Here is a 17,230-nt window from a genome sequence, read left to right on the forward strand (position 1 = left end):
ATAAAGCACCATTAAACTTCAGCTGCTCCGCCTTACATGCAGTTGTGCTGTATAGCTGGGTTCTCTCCCTCCTTTAACCCAGATGGAATGATCTTGGTTGTCAGAGCTTTATTTTGCATGCTCAGACCCACTTCTGACCTCCTCAAGTGCAGTTTTCATTTCAGTTCTTGCATTTCCCAACTCTGGAATTGTGTGTGTGTGTGTGTGTGTGTGTGTGTGTGTGTGTGTGTGTGTGTGTGTGATTTATAATTGTTGAGTTAACTTTCCTAGGGTGATTTATTTTTTTTTTGAAAAAATAAGTGGCCTTTTTATTTTTAACACTATATTTACATGCCCCTTAATACCTGCAATTATTGAACCATGTTTCTAATCAGGAAAAAAATATACTGTTTTTGATGACAAATTTATCTCAAATAAAGTACAAAAACATCCTCTCATAAATTCCATTTGTTTTATTTCAGTATCAATTATACAATAAAGAATATTCTACACAATATATATATATAGGGTTCAATAGGTATGGTGGTCTGTGTTATTAAATATAAAAAAAAATAAACCATGAAAAAAAAATAAAAAGACAGTGTGATGGCTCAGATAATGTGTGCTGAAAATAATTCTCATTATTAGCATACTATAAAATATGACTAATAATACATAACACTAAATATAAATGTATTTTAAACTCTATATTTATCTATACATAAATGAATAAATATGTACAATATTTCCAAACTTCCTAGGGTGATTTAAACAGACATCTACTCAGTCCAGATAGGGAGCTGATGACAGAGCAAACTCAAGGACATCACCAAAGTCCACCCTAGTAAACTGCTGCATTTATTAGGGCTGTGTCACTACAAGAGCATGGACAGCTTGAAGGAGGTTGTAGCACTGAAAGCTCACGCCCTGCAAGAATGACACCTGGTGACAGCCAGGAGCCCAGGGCTCTCTGTGTGACTTGCAGGCTGCTTCACAGCTTGGCATCTCTCTCCTCAGAAGTCCTTAAAACTTACTTAACCTGGCAGAAGAAAGCAGGGCGAATCTGGTTTCAGGAACTTCCTGGCACTTCCCATTGTTTCCTTTCTAAATAGAACTTCCTGTGTCTTAATAAGCTTCACAGAAGAATAAGTATTTCAGTTCAGAGGAAATTGCCACAGTTATCAACTAGAGTGAGTGAGTGAGTGAGTGATTGTGTGTGTGTGTGTGTGTGTGTTTGTGTGTATTGGGTTTTTGTTTGTTTGTTTTTTGAGACAGAATCTCTATGTAGCCCTGGCCTTCCTTATCCTGGAGCTCTCTCTGTAATCTACACTGGCTTTGAACCTACCGAGGTCTGCAACTGTCTTACTTTCTCATTTGGTAGACTATTGTCATCTTTCCCTGTAGTTGTGTACACTTTGTTCATTTATTTGAACACACAGGGTTGGGGCGGGGACTGATGTAAAGTCTAGGAGGGCTTCCTGTGGACAGTTTCTGCTAATTCTTTTTCTTACATGTGGACTCTTCCCTTTGTACATTGTAATGGGTAATTTGATTGTCAGCTTGATGGACTGATAAGTACTTAGAAGGCTAGCATAACACATGTCTGGGTATGTTTGTGATGGTGTCTGCAGACGATGAACTAAGTTGTAAGACCTCTCTGAATGTTGGCAGCACCATCCCGTAGGTGAGGGACCTAGATGAGATAAAAGAAGAAGAAAAGCCAGGCATTGTGGTCATTCTCTCTGTGTGTTCCTGGCTGTCATGAGGTGAGTTGTCCTGCTCCACCATGCCCTGCCCACTGTGATAGACTCCAAAGCCCCATGCCAGAACAAATCTTTTCTCTGTTAAATTGTTTGGCTCATGTATTATATCATAGCAAAAACACACACGCCCCCCTCCTCAAAAACAAAAAAAAACCCAAACACTGAACTATGTGCCTATATAATAAATTTTTAATGGAGCCTAGGCATTTAGAATAATATAGTGAGGTAGTTTTGAAGTCACAGACACCCTCACTATACTTGGTTATAGTTTGATGACTTCTTTTTTGAACAGATTGTGTAAAGTCTGTTCTTTGTCATGATGACACTGAGGTCTCCATTCAGTTAGCTTACTGCTCACTAATGATAGGACAGAGGTTTCCCCAGGTGCCAGGGTGTAGGATGTTTCTTGCTGAGGGGCTTCTGTGTGTATGATGAGCCAAGCTGCCAGTGTTCCAGCAGGCAGTTGACAACTGTGCCTTAGCTTCTACTTTCCGTTTACATAAAATCTCAAATCAGAAGTAAGGCCCAGATTCTTCTAGGGTTTCTCTTGAGCACACAAGCCCTGTGCCTTGAGTGACCTCAGTTCTCAGGATATGTCAGAGTTTTTCCAAGCCAGCTATGAGCATCTGATTCCTTAGCTTTTTCTGCTAAGCTTTTCAAGCAGCTCATTGTTTGTCTGAACTGTTACCTCTCACTTCATTGTGTTATTGATTACTTCTCTTTATTTTCAACAGATGCCCTCAGGGAAAGGGCTTTTGCAATGAGAAAATGAGTTGGCTTTTGTCCTATTCTGGGTTCCTGTCTACCCTCATTGTAAGAACTGAGTGGGCAGACAGCAAAGGGAAGCGAGGGGGAACTTCATTTTCATGCAGGAGTAATGCCTTAAACAGGAAAGTAAAAATTCACATAAGAAATAGAAACTCTGGGGCCCTCAGCAGCTACAGGATGGCAAACAAGAGGCTGTGGGTACCATAGCTCCATGTGCTCCAGCAGGTTTTGGGGTACAGCTCAGAAAAGTCAGTAGCAGTAGGGTGCTGGAACTCTCTTAGCGCCTCAGATGCCAAATCAAGGAAAGTTCCTTCAGGCCAGGTCTACAGATACCTGTGCTCCAGAGACCTGCTGCTCCAGAGACCTTGTGACCCCCAGTAGCCAGGCCAGCAGGAGGCATGTGTGGAAGGCTGGGGTCACAGGTCTCTGGAGCAGCAGGTCTTGGAGGCTGGAGACAGCTGCAGGAACAAATACCTCTCAGCAGCTGGAGCATGGAGTCTTGCAGGCTGAGTCAGGAATGAGACTGAGACAGAAGCCTGGTACAGTGAGTCTCAGCAGCATCTGTCTTTGGCAAGTCCTGAAGGCAGTCTTCCTTTTCGAAAGAAAGCAGCATTCAGGAGCCTGCGTTCTGGCCAGAGCCAACAACTGAGCTCTGAAGTCTTCATTATCTTCCTCCTTTGGTAGTCTGGCAAGTCTCTTTCTCCCCTTCTTCCTCTGTGTTGTAAGGGGACTGGGAGTAGAGCATGGGGAACCCTCCTTTGTTTTTTTTTTTGTGTTTGTTCCTGGCACTTTGAGCTTGCTTTCAGCTGCATACCAGGGTCTCTGTCTCAAGCCATCCAGTCACTACCAGCTGTTAGACACATACCACTATGTTAGGGATCCATCCTTACATGGCTTCTTCTTTCCATGAGATTGATGTGGGCTTGGGGTCCCTTCAATCAATTGTGGGAGTCTTAAACATAGCCTATCTCTACCTTCTTGCCTTTGGGGTTCCTGGACCTCTTTCTACTCCTATTTAAAAGTTCCAAAACAGGTCAGATATACATAGCCTTTCTTATGGGCCTTCTGGGAAACTACCAGATAGGAAATGGTTATATTTCTCTGAATCAAGAGCTTTGATAGAACTAAAAACCTATTCTGCCCCCCTCCAGGACCTAGCAGATGCTGATTTTCAACATTGTTATGGTTTTTAAGGCCACTACAGAATTGAGGAGTAGGTGGAACAAAACAGGTTAAAAATATCTATTTTTTTAAAGACTATATGCTTTTTATTTCATTTCTATGGAAATCTAGAAAACGCCAATATACAAACAGTAAACTGACAGTCACATCGAGTTAGTTGGGACTGAGGATTGAGGGAAACGAAACAAAGGAACATTAAGAAAATGATAACATTCTAAAACTGGATTATGGCAAATGGGTGTACTACTATAAAAACTTATTTAAAATCCCCAAATAATATATTAGCTATGGGTTTTGATATGTAAATTAGATTTTTAAAAAAGCTGTTTGGAATTTTCCTTCCTTTTTTTCTTTCTTTTTAAAATTGTTTTTATTGAGCTATATATTTTTCTTTGCCCCCTCCCCTTCTACCCTCTGTCCAATGTAGGGTTGGTGAATATCTCTTTTACTTACTTTCAAAACAAGATTTTTTTTTAATGTGAATGAGTATTTTTCCTACATGTATACCTGCGTACCATGTAAATGCCTGGTGCCCATGGAGACACCAGGAGATGGCATCAGATCTCCTGAAACTAGAGTTACAGACAGTTGTAAACCACAATGGATATGCAAGGAACCAGACTGGGGTAACTCTGCAAGAACAGCAAGTGTTTTAACCACTGAGTCATCTCTCTAGTCCACTACCTGTTTTTTAAATTGATTTTTATTGAGCTCTACATTTTTCTCTCCTCCCCTCCCTGCCTCTCACCTCCCCTTCAACCCCCTCCCAAGGTCCCCATGCTCCCAATTTACTCAGGAGATCTTGTCTTTTCTACTTCCCATGTAGATTAGATCTATGTATGTCTCTCTTAGTGTCCTCATTGTTGTCTAGGTTCTCTGGAATTGTGATTTGTGGGCTGGTTTTCTTTGCTTTATGTTTAAAAACCACTTATGAGTGAGTACATATGATATTTGTCTTTCTGAGTCTGGGTTACCTCACTCAAAATGATGTTTTCTACCTCCATCCATTTTCTTGCAAAATTCAAGATGTCGTTATTTTTTTTCTGCTCTGTAGTACTCCATTGTGTAAATGTACCACATTTTCCTTATCCATTCTTCAGTCGAGAGGCATTTAGGTTGTTTCCAGGTTCTGGCTATGACAAACAATACTGCTATTGACTTAGTTGAACACATGTCCTTGTGGCACGATTGAGCATCCTTCGGATATGGCAAGAACTTTAAATCTTTGAAGAAAAATATCTATTTTTAACTTGTTCTCAGAAACCCAGTCTTTTTACTTTTCTTGTTCAAGCCTTTGGTTAACTTCAGAGTTTGAAAAAGTTGGATCATTTCTATTCATGCTTTTGTAGCTTCCATAAAGAGGCCCTTTATATGTACATGTTCACCATGACTGATTATATTTGAAAGTCATGTTCAATCTGAGGTTCATAGCCTATGGATTCCCCCAAAGCCAAGATAAGTCTGTCCTTTGCCACTATGCCATTTACAGTGTTATTTGTAATAACACTAAAGCTCATAAATGAGGAACTTCCAAGACAAGCATGTAAATTCTGGATTTCATACTATTGTGCAGCCAGCAGTGATGAAGAGGAGACCAAGAGGGCATGTGTGAAGAAGGGGTAGAAAGCCACGTTCCACATTTAGAAGGGCTGTGTTTACTCCTAAGGTTATAGCTAGAGTCATTTCCTCATCTACAACATGACAGAACCATGATGGTGAGTTGGGGTGTAAACAAAACATTCATGTTTAAGCTGTCATTGTGCTTGATGTTGTTATTCAGTAGAAAACTCTTTGTGTTATGATGATAGTAGGGTATGAGATGGCATCCATACACATGAAATTTTTTCATACATATGAAAGATTTTGAAAACATGCAAATAGGGTGTGGTGGTTTAAATGAGAATGGCCCTCATAGGCTCATTTGTTTGAATTCTTGGTCCCCAGTGGTGGAACTATTTTGGATAAATTATAAAGTGTGATATTTCCGAAGGAACTGTGTCACTGGGTCAGGCTTTGAGATTTCAGAAAACTCTCTCCCTTCCCAGTCTCTCTCTCTCTCACTCCCCTCACTCCCTCCTTCCCTCCCTCTTTCTGCCTCCTATTTATGGATTAAGATGTGAGCTCTCAGCTGTTCCTGCTGTACTGCCTTTGCTCTGCCATCATGAACTCTAACCCTTTGAAACTGTAAGTCCAAATTAAACTCTCTCTTTTATAAGTTGCCTTTTTCATGGTGTCTCATTACAGCAGTAGAATAGTAAACTATCCCAGGAAATTTCCTGGTGTACAGCATGGAGAAGCTGTGTTTAGAGGAGAAGATGGTGCAGTGAGGGGATTATACACTGCTTCTCTTTCCTCCTTTCCCTGACAAAATCACTAGTTTTGTTTTATTGAAGATGGTTTAAGTAAGAGATTCTCCTTGGAGAGGCAGGACTTCCTACATTCAGCTTTAGGGACTTTGGGGTCACCATTAGTCCTGAATTTCAGAGAGCCAGATTGTGTGAGTCTTTTTAAGGGCCTCTTGAATTCTAAGTCCTACCTAGGTTCCTGCTGCTTCCTGGGGAGGCCCAGAAGGAGTTGAGCTCCTAGTGAACCCCTAGATTCTGATGTCCAAAGATAGAGCCTTTCTCTGTGGGGCCTCTGCTTCATCGCCTGGCAATCCAGAGCAGTGGTGTTACCTTCCCATACTCACCTGAAGAGTGATATGCCAGCAGTTCCACAGATCTGTTCTGGGTTATGCCAGCAACCTCTATGACTGTCACGATGCTTGTTGTTCTGTTTCAGATTCCGGGGTGCACCTGTTATTCCTGTGGCAGCCAAGCCTGGAGGACCAGAGGCCCCTGAGACAGAAGCTCCACAGGGCATCTCAGAACTCATTGAGGTACTGTCAGCTTGAACTCATGTTGCCCTCTGCTCCAGCCCTGCTCAAGTAGCCCTCCATGTCTCCCTCTGCCTGAGAGGAAGGGAGAGGCAACTCTAGCAAAAAGTCTCCAAGTTTCATGGGTCTCCCACTCACTCTGATGTCAGACTCCTCACCTCCCTCAGAAACTCTAAAACAAAGATCCCCTGGGTATTAGACTGTGCAGAGTTCTTCCCACCCACTGTATTCTAGTCTATCCCTTCTCTTTCACACACTTTCATTCAAAGTGGTGCCTACCAAAGTTACCAGTCCCTCAAGCCTACCATTCTCCCCCTCTCTCTCCTCATCCCTCAGTGGAGACTCGGCCCAGTGCAGCATATCTGATCACAGGCCCATTCCTGTCCTTCAGATTGTGCTAGTCTCTCTAGTCTGCTTGCAGCTGGAGCAGCACAGCCTCCATCCTGACAGCCTCCACTGAGGAGTAGACATTTCATTTTGCAGAACTATGGGCTTAAGGCTCAGGCTTTTCCTCCTTGCTCAGTGGCAATGGACAGAGACAGGCAACCCAGTCATCCAGGTTAGCCTGTGCCCTTTCCTTCTCACTGAGCAGAGTGCTGAGAGCATAGCAGGAGCCCGGAGCATGGTAATGGTGCTCACCAGCTTGCTAGGGAATGGGACTTCCCTCCAGGTATCACCCTGGTGGTCCTGGTGAATACTAGTTTGACCACTGTCCTTGTCCAGCAGACAGGGATGTGTGCAGGTTGATAAAGAGAGTGATGTGAAGGAAGAAGGTGGTAAGAAGGAAGGACAGAGTCACTTCCCTGAGCTCAGTCACTGACATGGGTGCAGGAGCTCTGTAGTAGACCATGCTAGTGTTGGCCTACTACTGCTCTCTGACAGGACTCAAGTGATTCATAGGTGTGGTCACACACATCCTTAGAGGCTAAGGTTAGAAGATGGGAAGTTTGAGGCCAGCCTACTTAGTGAGACCTCTTCTCAAATAACAGGTATCAGGTAATTCATTTCTTGCAGTGAACAAAGTTGCAATACAGAGAAGGTAATGGCACTGTCACAGAGATGCTGTGAGGCTAATTGAGTTATGAGGGGCGATTTGTTTACCACAACAGTGACATGATTTGGCATATTAGTCTCCACACTTATGTTCTTAACATACTGGGCCTGTAACATTTTCAACAGCTGGAAGGCTGAGAAAGAGGGAGTTCAGAGACGTGAAATAACCTGCCCCAGTCACTTCATGGCAAGTGTATGAGCACATCCCCTCCCGAGACATCTGATCTGTAGTCCTAATCTCATGTACTGTCCTTGCCTGGGATGCAGGCTTGCAAGATTGCTAACGTGGTCCCCCAGGTATCACACAGGTCTCATCTGCCATGTATCCTCTTCCCCCTCATCAAGCACCCATGATAGATAGACAACGGTGGAACATCAACTTCTCCTAGAGAAGTTACTTCCTCTTGAGAGGCCTCTCCTTCAGGGCTGAATCTCCCCACCTATCATAACCCCATGCCCCCCACTATATGAAATAAACTGATAGGGGCAATTGTGCTATTGCTGCCCCTTTCTGTTGGGGCAGGATCTCATTAAGTAGCTCAAGCTGGCCTGGAACTTTCTGTCTTCCATTCTGAACCTTTGAGGGTTTGTAACACAATGCCCAGAGTTCCTACTTTATGTGAAAGAACAGAAGAAAGAAAATAGATCATTTATTTACCTGCTTATCTTAGTGGGAACTCAGACCCAGACCAATGGTCAGAGTTTGTTGGGGTCACCTGCACCCAGATCTCCAGAGCTAAGCTCACATGCAACTGCCATGTACTGGTCATGCCTATATTTCACACATAACAAATGTTTTCTGGAAGATGCTCTTGTTACTCCACCAGTTTTAGGGAACACAAATCTGGGATCCTGGGATAATTCAAGCAAAATCCAGAAAAATATAACTATGAAAGATATTTGTGTGTTCCTTTAAGGAATGAGTCTCTGTGTAAATCTTAGACCAAGTCTCTTCTGAGTCTCTCCATTTTTTTTCAAAGGAGTTGTTATCATGAGACAATGCTTTGAGAACATTTATTTATTCCTGACCCGAATATTAGGACATCATTATACTCCCTCATCAAATCAGAAAGTAGAAAATACAAAGAGCAGTGTGGCCTCTGCACTTTTGTAACAAAATAGTGATTAATTCTGACTGTATCTCAAGCACATAAATGACCTGAGGAGCAGTGGCCAGTTGACACTGTTGCACATGGAAAGTGAGTTATGAAGGAAAGGTGGAATCCCAAATCACAGTAGCTCCAGGGCTGAGTTAACTTAGATCTGCATGTGTTCGGGCCTGGAAGAGGGCAGAAAGACTCCATAGCACAGCCACAGACCGTGGTCTTGGATCAGGCATCGGCTGCTGCCTCTGGAAGCCAGCCTTCTACACTCTCACCTCAAGTTTTCCCTCCTTTGTCCTCCGCTCACATGCCTTTCCACTAAGGATGGAGACATGCCTTTCCACTAAGGATGGAGGCCTCACCCAATCCCTGTTTCCTCTCACTGAGTTAAGTTGCAGTATTGGTTCTTTGATCTGGGCCAGCTTGCCAGGTAGCCCTGGAGGATGGCAGTGACGTAGCCCTCACGCCTGTACGTAGCTATAGCAACATTTCTTTTCCAGCTCCTGAAGTCCCAGATTTCCATCCCAGCAAGAGACCCCTCGGGACCATTCCTTATGTCTGTGGACCACTGCTTCTCCATCAAGGGTCAGGGCACCGTGATGACTGGAACCATCCTTTCAGGCACTATTAGCCTCGGGGACAGTGTGGAGATCCCTGCCCTCAAGGTCAGTCCTGCCTTGACTTTCCTTCGTTCCCCATACCAGCAGGGGAGAGGACAGGGCCTTGGTTTTCAGGGCAGCAGAGTGTACTGAACCTTTCCTAAGTCTTCTCTCCTACCTGAGGGGTGAGGTAGTGGGCAGCTCTGAGACACCATCTACTGTTCAACCTTTCTGGATTCTAGAACTGCTGCGTTCCCAAGTCTCACAGCAGTGACTGTGTGGTAGGGGCTAATTGGGGCTTATATGAGAGGTTCCCAAGATAAAGATGCTATGTCTTCAGGGGTAAGGTGAGTTTTAAGAGCATATGGCAAAGAAACTAGGGTGTCAGGGTGAAAGTCTAAGCTTTCTGGATGTTGGCAACAAGTATGGTAGAACTATCTTTCTATCCTTTGTACCCTAGGCTAGCCGTGAATTTGTGATTCTCCTGCCTCAGCTTCCTCAGTGCTAAGATTACGCATGTGTGCGTGTGTGTGTGTGTGTGTGTGTGTGTGTGTGTGTGTGTGTGTGTGTGCCCACTAAACCTGACTTTAGAGCTCAGGCACCTTTTTCTTAGCTATAAGATTCTTAAATCCCTTGCACTTTTGGTGCAGCCATCCACTATGCCAGTAATAGAGATCACTCTGCCTTCTCAGTGACCACAGCAGGTACCCTGAAAGCCCTTTGAATACCCTTAGGAAGAATGGAGGCTAATGTTCTCCCCATCTCCTCCTTCTCTATGTACCATGGCCTGTTTGACTTTGATAATGACTTTATTCAGAAGGTATTACTTAATCATACCTAGTGGTACCCACCTGTAATCCCAGCTATTAAAGAAGCCGAGGCTGGGGACCTTAATATGCTCCTGTCTCCAAAAGAAAAAGTGTATGTGTTGGGTCGGGAGGAGTGGACCTGACAAGAGCTCAGTGGTGTAGTGTTTGCCTAGCGTAAGATCTTACAGCATAATCTGCCCATGTTTAAGCATATGTCTGGGCGCTGAGCAAGCAGACCAAAGCTCAGCCCTTGTCCTGAGCAAGAAAAGGTCATCCTATTCCTGTACCTTGTGCCATCTCTGGTTTAGAACAGTGTGGTTGGGCACAGGAAAGGGCATTTTCTAAGGACAGAGATGAATAGTGTTGTATGTCACATGAAGGAAGGTAGAAGGAAGCAGGGAGATCCAATTTGGGGGCAGGGAGAGGCTGAGTTCTTATAACTCCTGAGACTCCATGGATGATGCACTCAGAACTGGGCAGTAAGGCCCTGTCCTTTCCTAAGGATAATTGTGGATTAAAATCCCTTTCTCTTCTCCCAGTGTAGATATTCCTCTGAAGATCACATAAGACGAAGCCTTTTAAAGCCAGGGATTGCAAGTATAGATTGTACAAAATAAAGCATAAAATTATGAAAATTGAAAACAAGAATAGAGTTGTGACTATGTGCTAACTCTTAGTTGGAACAGAAAGAAAATTGATGCTACATGTCAGAGACTTGAACTAGTAGCATCCCTGGACAGGAAGGTGCAGAGACCTAACAAAATGGGAAGAAAAAGCTTTGGGGCTTGGATACTACACACAGGAAGTGATAGTCCTTCTTGGCTTAAAAATTCATGATATCATATATATACAATATGACAACTCTGAGCACAGAATCAGAGAAGTGGGTCTGGGATTAGACTGTTGGTGTCCTGCCCCCAGACAAGGCCTATCATGTGCCCAGAAGCTTTGTGGGCATGTTGACATTCTCTGCAGAGGCTCTCATGGGCGGCAAGTGCACAGAAGCTCACCTCGGAGGCTAAGTCCCAGTTTCTTGACCTATAACCCCTCCATTGGCTGTGATTCTTTACCAGTGCCTGTCAAGCCTGTCAAGCATGAAAGGCATCATAAACCGTGGCCTTCTTCCGAAGCACAGTACCATCCTGCCATATTTCACTAATAGATGCGGACACATCTGACCGCGTGAACTCCCTTGGAGGCAGGACACAGCCATTCCAAATAAACAGTGCATTCCCCTGGCCATACCTTGGTCTGTTTCTGCTGCCATGTCCATCCCCAGCTGGGGCTGATTAGCTGAGTGAGGAAATGTTGGGGAACAAGGAGTAAATAAAGGGGGGGGGAAATTCTCATTTAGATCCCAGAAAGGTTTTAACAGCAAACATCCTGAGAGTCACAGCTTTCTGGCTGTCTTGGGTCTATAGGTTAGGGGATCCATCTGGTGAGATTTTATCTGGGGATTGTATGCGAGTCATATTCCTGATGGTTATTGACTACTGGGTTGTAATATCAGAAACTGTCAGAGCCTCAGACATGGGAAAGAGCATGCTGGGACTTCAGAACACACCTGGCATCTTCCGGCTCTTTGGGTTCCGCCTCTGTGCTACACTGATTTAGTGCTGACAAACTGTGCTTGCTTCTGGCCAGGGTTGTGGGGCAAGGGATTCGGGAGGATTGAGGTAGTGCTTGGCAAGGCTTTTGCACTAGGAGTGACAGTATCTGAGTTAACATTTTTGGCTCTTTGTCACCTCTTGGTGTCACATGGGGAACTCTTTTTGTAGATTCAGAGAGATAAACGTGGTGTGGCCTAGCTGTAAAGACACCGTCCCTAAGGACTGCTGAAGGACTTTCTGAAATGCGATGTCCTTTGCAGACAGCTCAGCTGTTCCTGGGATAATGGTGAGATGGATTAGTAGCATAGTAGATACTTAGTTTATGAGACATGTAGAGGGTCAGAATTTGATAGCGTATTCCTCCAAAGTTGTCATGGTCAGACTTATTTTGCTCTAGAGAAGAATAGGAAAACCTTCCACACTATAGGGCATTGTTGCTTTTACTTTGTCTTGGCTCTTAGAAATTGGTTACAAGGTGGCTGAGATTATAACATATGGGAAGAATAATTTTCCTCACTTCCACAGACCTCTACTTCCTTCTACTACTATTTCTTTTTAAGTTAAAAAAGAATTGAGACAGGGTCACATTATATACCCCAATAGCCTATAACTCACTATGTAGATCATGCTATCTTTGAACTCAGAGATCTGCCTACCTCTGCCTTTCAAGCACTGAGATTAAAGGCTTGTGCCACCAAGGCTGGTTCTGTCCACTTTTCTTATCTCAGCCTTGGTGTACTCTGCTAACAGTCCCTAAGGTCCTTTGCACTCTCAAAACTACAGGTCTCTCCCCCTTTGGAAAGCTGGTCTCTTGACCTGGGCCTGCGAGCACTCAGCCCGACACTCAGCTTGCTATGGCAATATTTGTCTCTGAGCTTTTATTTCCATTAATGCTGACCTCCTAGCTGTCCATCTGTCCTCAGGACTAGTCCCTGGATGACCCTACAAAATTTGTGATTAATAGGAGAAAAAGTCCCTAGAGCAAATTATTGAATTGTTTTTCAGTTGCATTTGATTAGTATTGGATAATGGGTGTCCTTGGAGGCCATGTTTAACTTCTCCTGAGGCTATGTCTCCTCTTTTTTTTTTTTGTTTTTGTTTTTTCTTTTTTGAGACAGGGTTTCTCTGTGTATCTCTGGCTGTCCTGGAACTCACTCTGTATACTAGGCTGTCCTCAAACTCACAGAGATCTACCTGCCTCTGTCTCCTGGGTGCTGGGATTAAAGGTGTACACCCTGACCACGCGGCTGTGTTTACTCTTTAAGGCAGTGTCCTGATGCTTCATCAGTAAGCAGAGGTAGAGATGTACCCTAGGGTCACCATGTGGTCTTGTTGGGAGAGCAACTCATCCTATGTTGAGGGCTAAACAGCTGCCTTTCCCGCCAGGCCCTGGTCTAGGAAGCTGCTCTTTCTTTGTCTGATTTTCATCTAGAAGTTATATCCTGGCTTCATAGATAGCTGGTTTTTGTTTTTAGAAGAGCTATGCTGGAAAGCAGGCTTCCTGTGAATTTAATGCTTTCATAGGTTAGTTTTGTCAGTGGAGACTTGTAGAGTCTGTTCTCCAGATCTGCATGTGCCTGGGGGTGCCAGAAGCCTGGGCTTGGAGGTCCTTGCTCACTCTAGTGGAGCAGCAGAGCAGGAGAGAGGCAGTGGTAGAAATTGTGACAGTCAGGGGAGAACTGTGGGGCTACCCTTTGAGTAGATCAGCTCTTGCTTGGTAGCCATACAGCCATGGCTGTGCCCACTGAGGCCACTGCTACCACTCCTTCACCTCACCCTGCCTTCTGCTCCACCTTTTTATTACACCTAGCATTGACAGAACCACCTTAGACAGACAACTGCCTGTGTCCAGGTCTCTGAACTGCTCAGCTGTCTAGACCTATGGTCTCAATGTAAATCCTGTAGTCCTCTAATGGCATGGCAGATTGTAAGCTTTCCTGAGACTGACACTTAAACCTCAGCGTCATATCTAGAGCCTCTCAGGATCATCTGCTGCTCTAAGTGTAATAGCCTTAAGTGAGGTAGAAACTAGGCCAGTCCTGTCACGAAATTGGGGAAGCCCCTCTGTGGTATCAAGCCTATTCTCCATGCCATACATCTACCTTTCTACGTTTCCAGAAGCCTTCACATCTGAGATGTCATACTCCTATGGTTAATCCCTATTACTATTCTATCCCAGAAGGCCAATTTGATTGGGTAGGGTTCCCTTCCCCTATCAGTGAGACAAAGTTAAAGTGGAGTCCTGGGCCTTGGGAAGCTAAGGCAGGAAAGCCAGCCTTCAGACACTGGAGAGGAAAGAGGTAATGCCTGGAATGGAAGATCATAATTATCATCAGCTACCAGCCTTGGGAGACAACAAGAAAGAGGGAGAAGCAAAGAAGCAAAGGGGGGCCTAGAAGTAAGGACTGAAGATTTCTGGGACCACCTACCTCAGGACTGGGTTCTGTGAGAGCCACATCTCAAGCCGTCAGGCCAGGACATCTGCTCTCAGCCAGAAGCACTCCAAGTGGCAGGAACAGAGCCTTCTCTTCAGCTGTCAAGAGTATAAGCCCAGCTCGTCACTGTGGCCAGATAAGTTAGGTGTTCAGACTGCTGGCTACAGTACATGAGCACCCCTAGAGCTGCAAGACTTTGGCGGGGGGGAGTTCTTTGAGAGAGCTGGGATCTGTTGATAGAAGCAGTGTAACTGTTTGGTAGGAAAACGGGAGGGTAGCAACCTAACTTTGCAGATCAGGCTCTGGGACATATGGACTGTATTTGAGGCTTTCCCCTCTACTCCATGGAACAGTTATATCACATCACAGAGCCAATATTTCCTCCTTGGTTAGTCCACCATGACTTAGCAAGATTACACAGTATGTCTACAAAAGGGATTATGGGTAGGGCTTGCTGCCCTCTGTCATTGTTATTGTCTCTGTCTCAGCCATCAACCTCACATAGAACTCCCCGACCCCATAATCCTTTTTGCTTAGTCCTTAGAGAATTGCAGCTAAGGTGTTGATCTGAGCTTTATACAGCAAACAGTCCAGGACACACTGGCTCATGAGACTTTGCCTTCTGTCTTAAGGATGTGAATCACGTTTGTAGTGAAGTTGTAATATCCTGTGGTCTTAGCAGGGCTTGGCTGAGGATGGACACTGGCAGGTGAGAGCAGGAGATCAATCTCAGGAGGCAGGGTGGCAGGGAGGAAGGTTCTCTGCTGTCAACAGAAGTTGCATTCAGCATTTTATGCAAGTTTTGTTCCTGTGGAAATCCTGAAGGTGTTTTCACCCCCTCAGTTCCAATAACTACCACACTATGTCAGCCCAAATATTAGCTGCAGCTTGACACACTGATCCAACATGCACCTCCATGGTTGCCGACATCCCTTCAGTGCTGAATTGGGTAGGTCTCCCCTTCTTCTTCTGGCCACAGTTTTATGTGTTGTTTTTTTTTTATTGATTTATTGAGCTCTACATTTTTCTCTGCTCCCCTCCCTGCCTCTCACCCTCTTCTTCACCCTCTCTCAAGGTCCCCCATGCTCCCAATTTACTCAGGAGATCTTGTCTTTTTCTACTTCCATGTAGATTAGATCTATGTTATGTCTCTCTTAGAGTCCTCATTGTTGTCTAGGTTCTCTAGATTGTGATTTGTGGGCTGGTTTCTTTGCTTTATGTTTATAAAACCACTTATGAGTGAGTACATGTGATAATTGTCTTTCTGAGTCTGGGTTACCTCACTCAAAATGATGTTTTCTACCTCCATCCATTTTCTTGCAAAATTCAAGATGTCATTATATTTTTCTGCTCTGTAGTACTCCATTGTGTAAATGTACCACATTTTCCTTATTCGTTCTTCAGTCAAGGGGCATTTAGGTTGTTTCTAGGTTCTGGCAATGACAAACAATGCTTTATTAACATAGTTGAGCACATGTCCTTGTGGCATGATTTGATCATCCTTTGGATGTATACCAAAAAGTGGTATTACTGGATCTCGAGGAAGGCTGTTTCCTAATTTTCTGAGAAATCGCCACACTGACATCCAAAGGGGTTGTACAGCTTGCAATCCCACCAGCAATGCAGAAGTGTTCCCTTTACCCCACAACCTCTCCAGCATAAGTTGTCATCAGTGTTTTTGATCTTGGCCATTCTTACAGGTGTAAGAAGGAATCAAAACAGAGTTGTTTTGATTTGCATTTCTCTGATGGCTAAGGATGTTGAGCATTGCCTTAAGTGTCTTTCAGCCATTTTAGATTCCTCTGCTGAGAGTTCTCTGTTTAGGTCTGTACTCCATTTATATATATATATTGAGCTCTATATTTTTCTCTGCTCCCCTCCCTGCCTCTCCCCTCCCCCCTTCAATTCTCCTCCAAGGTCTCCATGCTCCCAGTTTACTCGGGAGATCTTCTCTTTTTCTACTTTCTACTTTCCTTGTAGAATACATGTATGTAAGTCTCTCTTAGTGTCCACATTGTTGTCTAAATTCTTTGGGATTGTATTCCATTTTTTATTTGTTCTTTTGATGACCAATTTCTTGAGTTCTTTGTATATTTTGGAGATCAGACCTCTGTCTGATGTGGGGTTGGTGAAGATCTTTTCCCATTCTGTAGGCTGTTGTCTTGTTGACCGTGTTCTTTGCTTTACAGAAGCTTTTCAGTTCCAGGAGGGTCCCATTATTAATTGTTTCTCTCAGTGTCTGTGCTGCTGGGGTTGTATTTAGGAAGTGGTCTCCTGTGTCAATGCATTTGAATGTACTTCCCACTTTCTCTTCTATGAGGTTCAGTGTGTCTGGCTTTATGTTTGTAGTGTGAAGCGGCGGGCTGTGTCCCGCCACCCGGCCGCCTGGCTAGCTTTACACCCGAAATAATTACACGGAAACTGTATCTTATTAAAACACTGACTGGCCCATAGTTTTCAGCTCTTATTGGTTAATTCTCACATCTTCCTTTAACCCATATTTAGTAATCTGGGTAGCACCACGAGGGTGTGGCTTACCAGGAGAGATCTTAACCTGCGTCCATCTCGGAGAGGAGCAGCATGGAGACTCCCTATGCCGACTGCCTCAAGCGTCTCCCCAACTCTACTTTCCTTGTTCCCACAATTCTGTTCTGTCTACTCCACCCTACCTAATTTTCTGTCTCTTAAAGGGCCAAGGCAGTTTTCTTTATTAATTAACCAATGAAAGAAACATAGACAGATAACTCTCCTCCATCATATGTTGAGGTCTTTGATCCATTTTGGACTTGAGTTTTGTGCATGGTAATAGATATGGATCTATTTTCATTCTTCTACATGTTGGTATCCAGTTATGCCAGCACCACTTGTTAAATATGCTGTTCTTTTTTCCATTGGTATTTTTTGCTTCTTTGTCAAAAGTCAGGTGTTCGAAGGTGTGTGGATTAATATCAGGTCTTCGATTGGTTCCATTGGTCCCTTCTGTCTGTTCTTATGCCAATACCAAGCTGTTTTCAGTACTGTAGCTCTGTAGTAGAGTTTGAAGTCAGGGATTGA

The 17,230-nt window shown here is 44.0% G+C and overlaps 1 protein-coding gene across 1 annotated transcript in view; it reads left to right on the plus strand.

Moving 5' to 3' along the window:
* The window catches only part of Eefsec (eukaryotic elongation factor, selenocysteine-tRNA specific), a 210,933-nt gene that overhangs the window by 100,234 nt on the left and 93,469 nt on the right, over positions 1 to 17,230 (plus strand). Inside the window, exons 4-5 of the mRNA XM_038320802.2 lie at positions 6,474 to 6,570; positions 9,224 to 9,388. Of these exons, the coding sequence (XP_038176730.2) occupies positions 6,474 to 6,570; positions 9,224 to 9,388 (262 nt within the window). The remainder of the gene's footprint in view (positions 1 to 6,473; positions 6,571 to 9,223; positions 9,389 to 17,230) is intronic.

The sequence above is a fragment of the Arvicola amphibius genome, chromosome 2 (genome assembly GCF_903992535.2).
Source record: "Arvicola amphibius chromosome 2, mArvAmp1.2, whole genome shotgun sequence".
Classification (NCBI taxonomy): Eukaryota; Metazoa; Chordata; class Mammalia; order Rodentia; family Cricetidae; genus Arvicola; species Arvicola amphibius.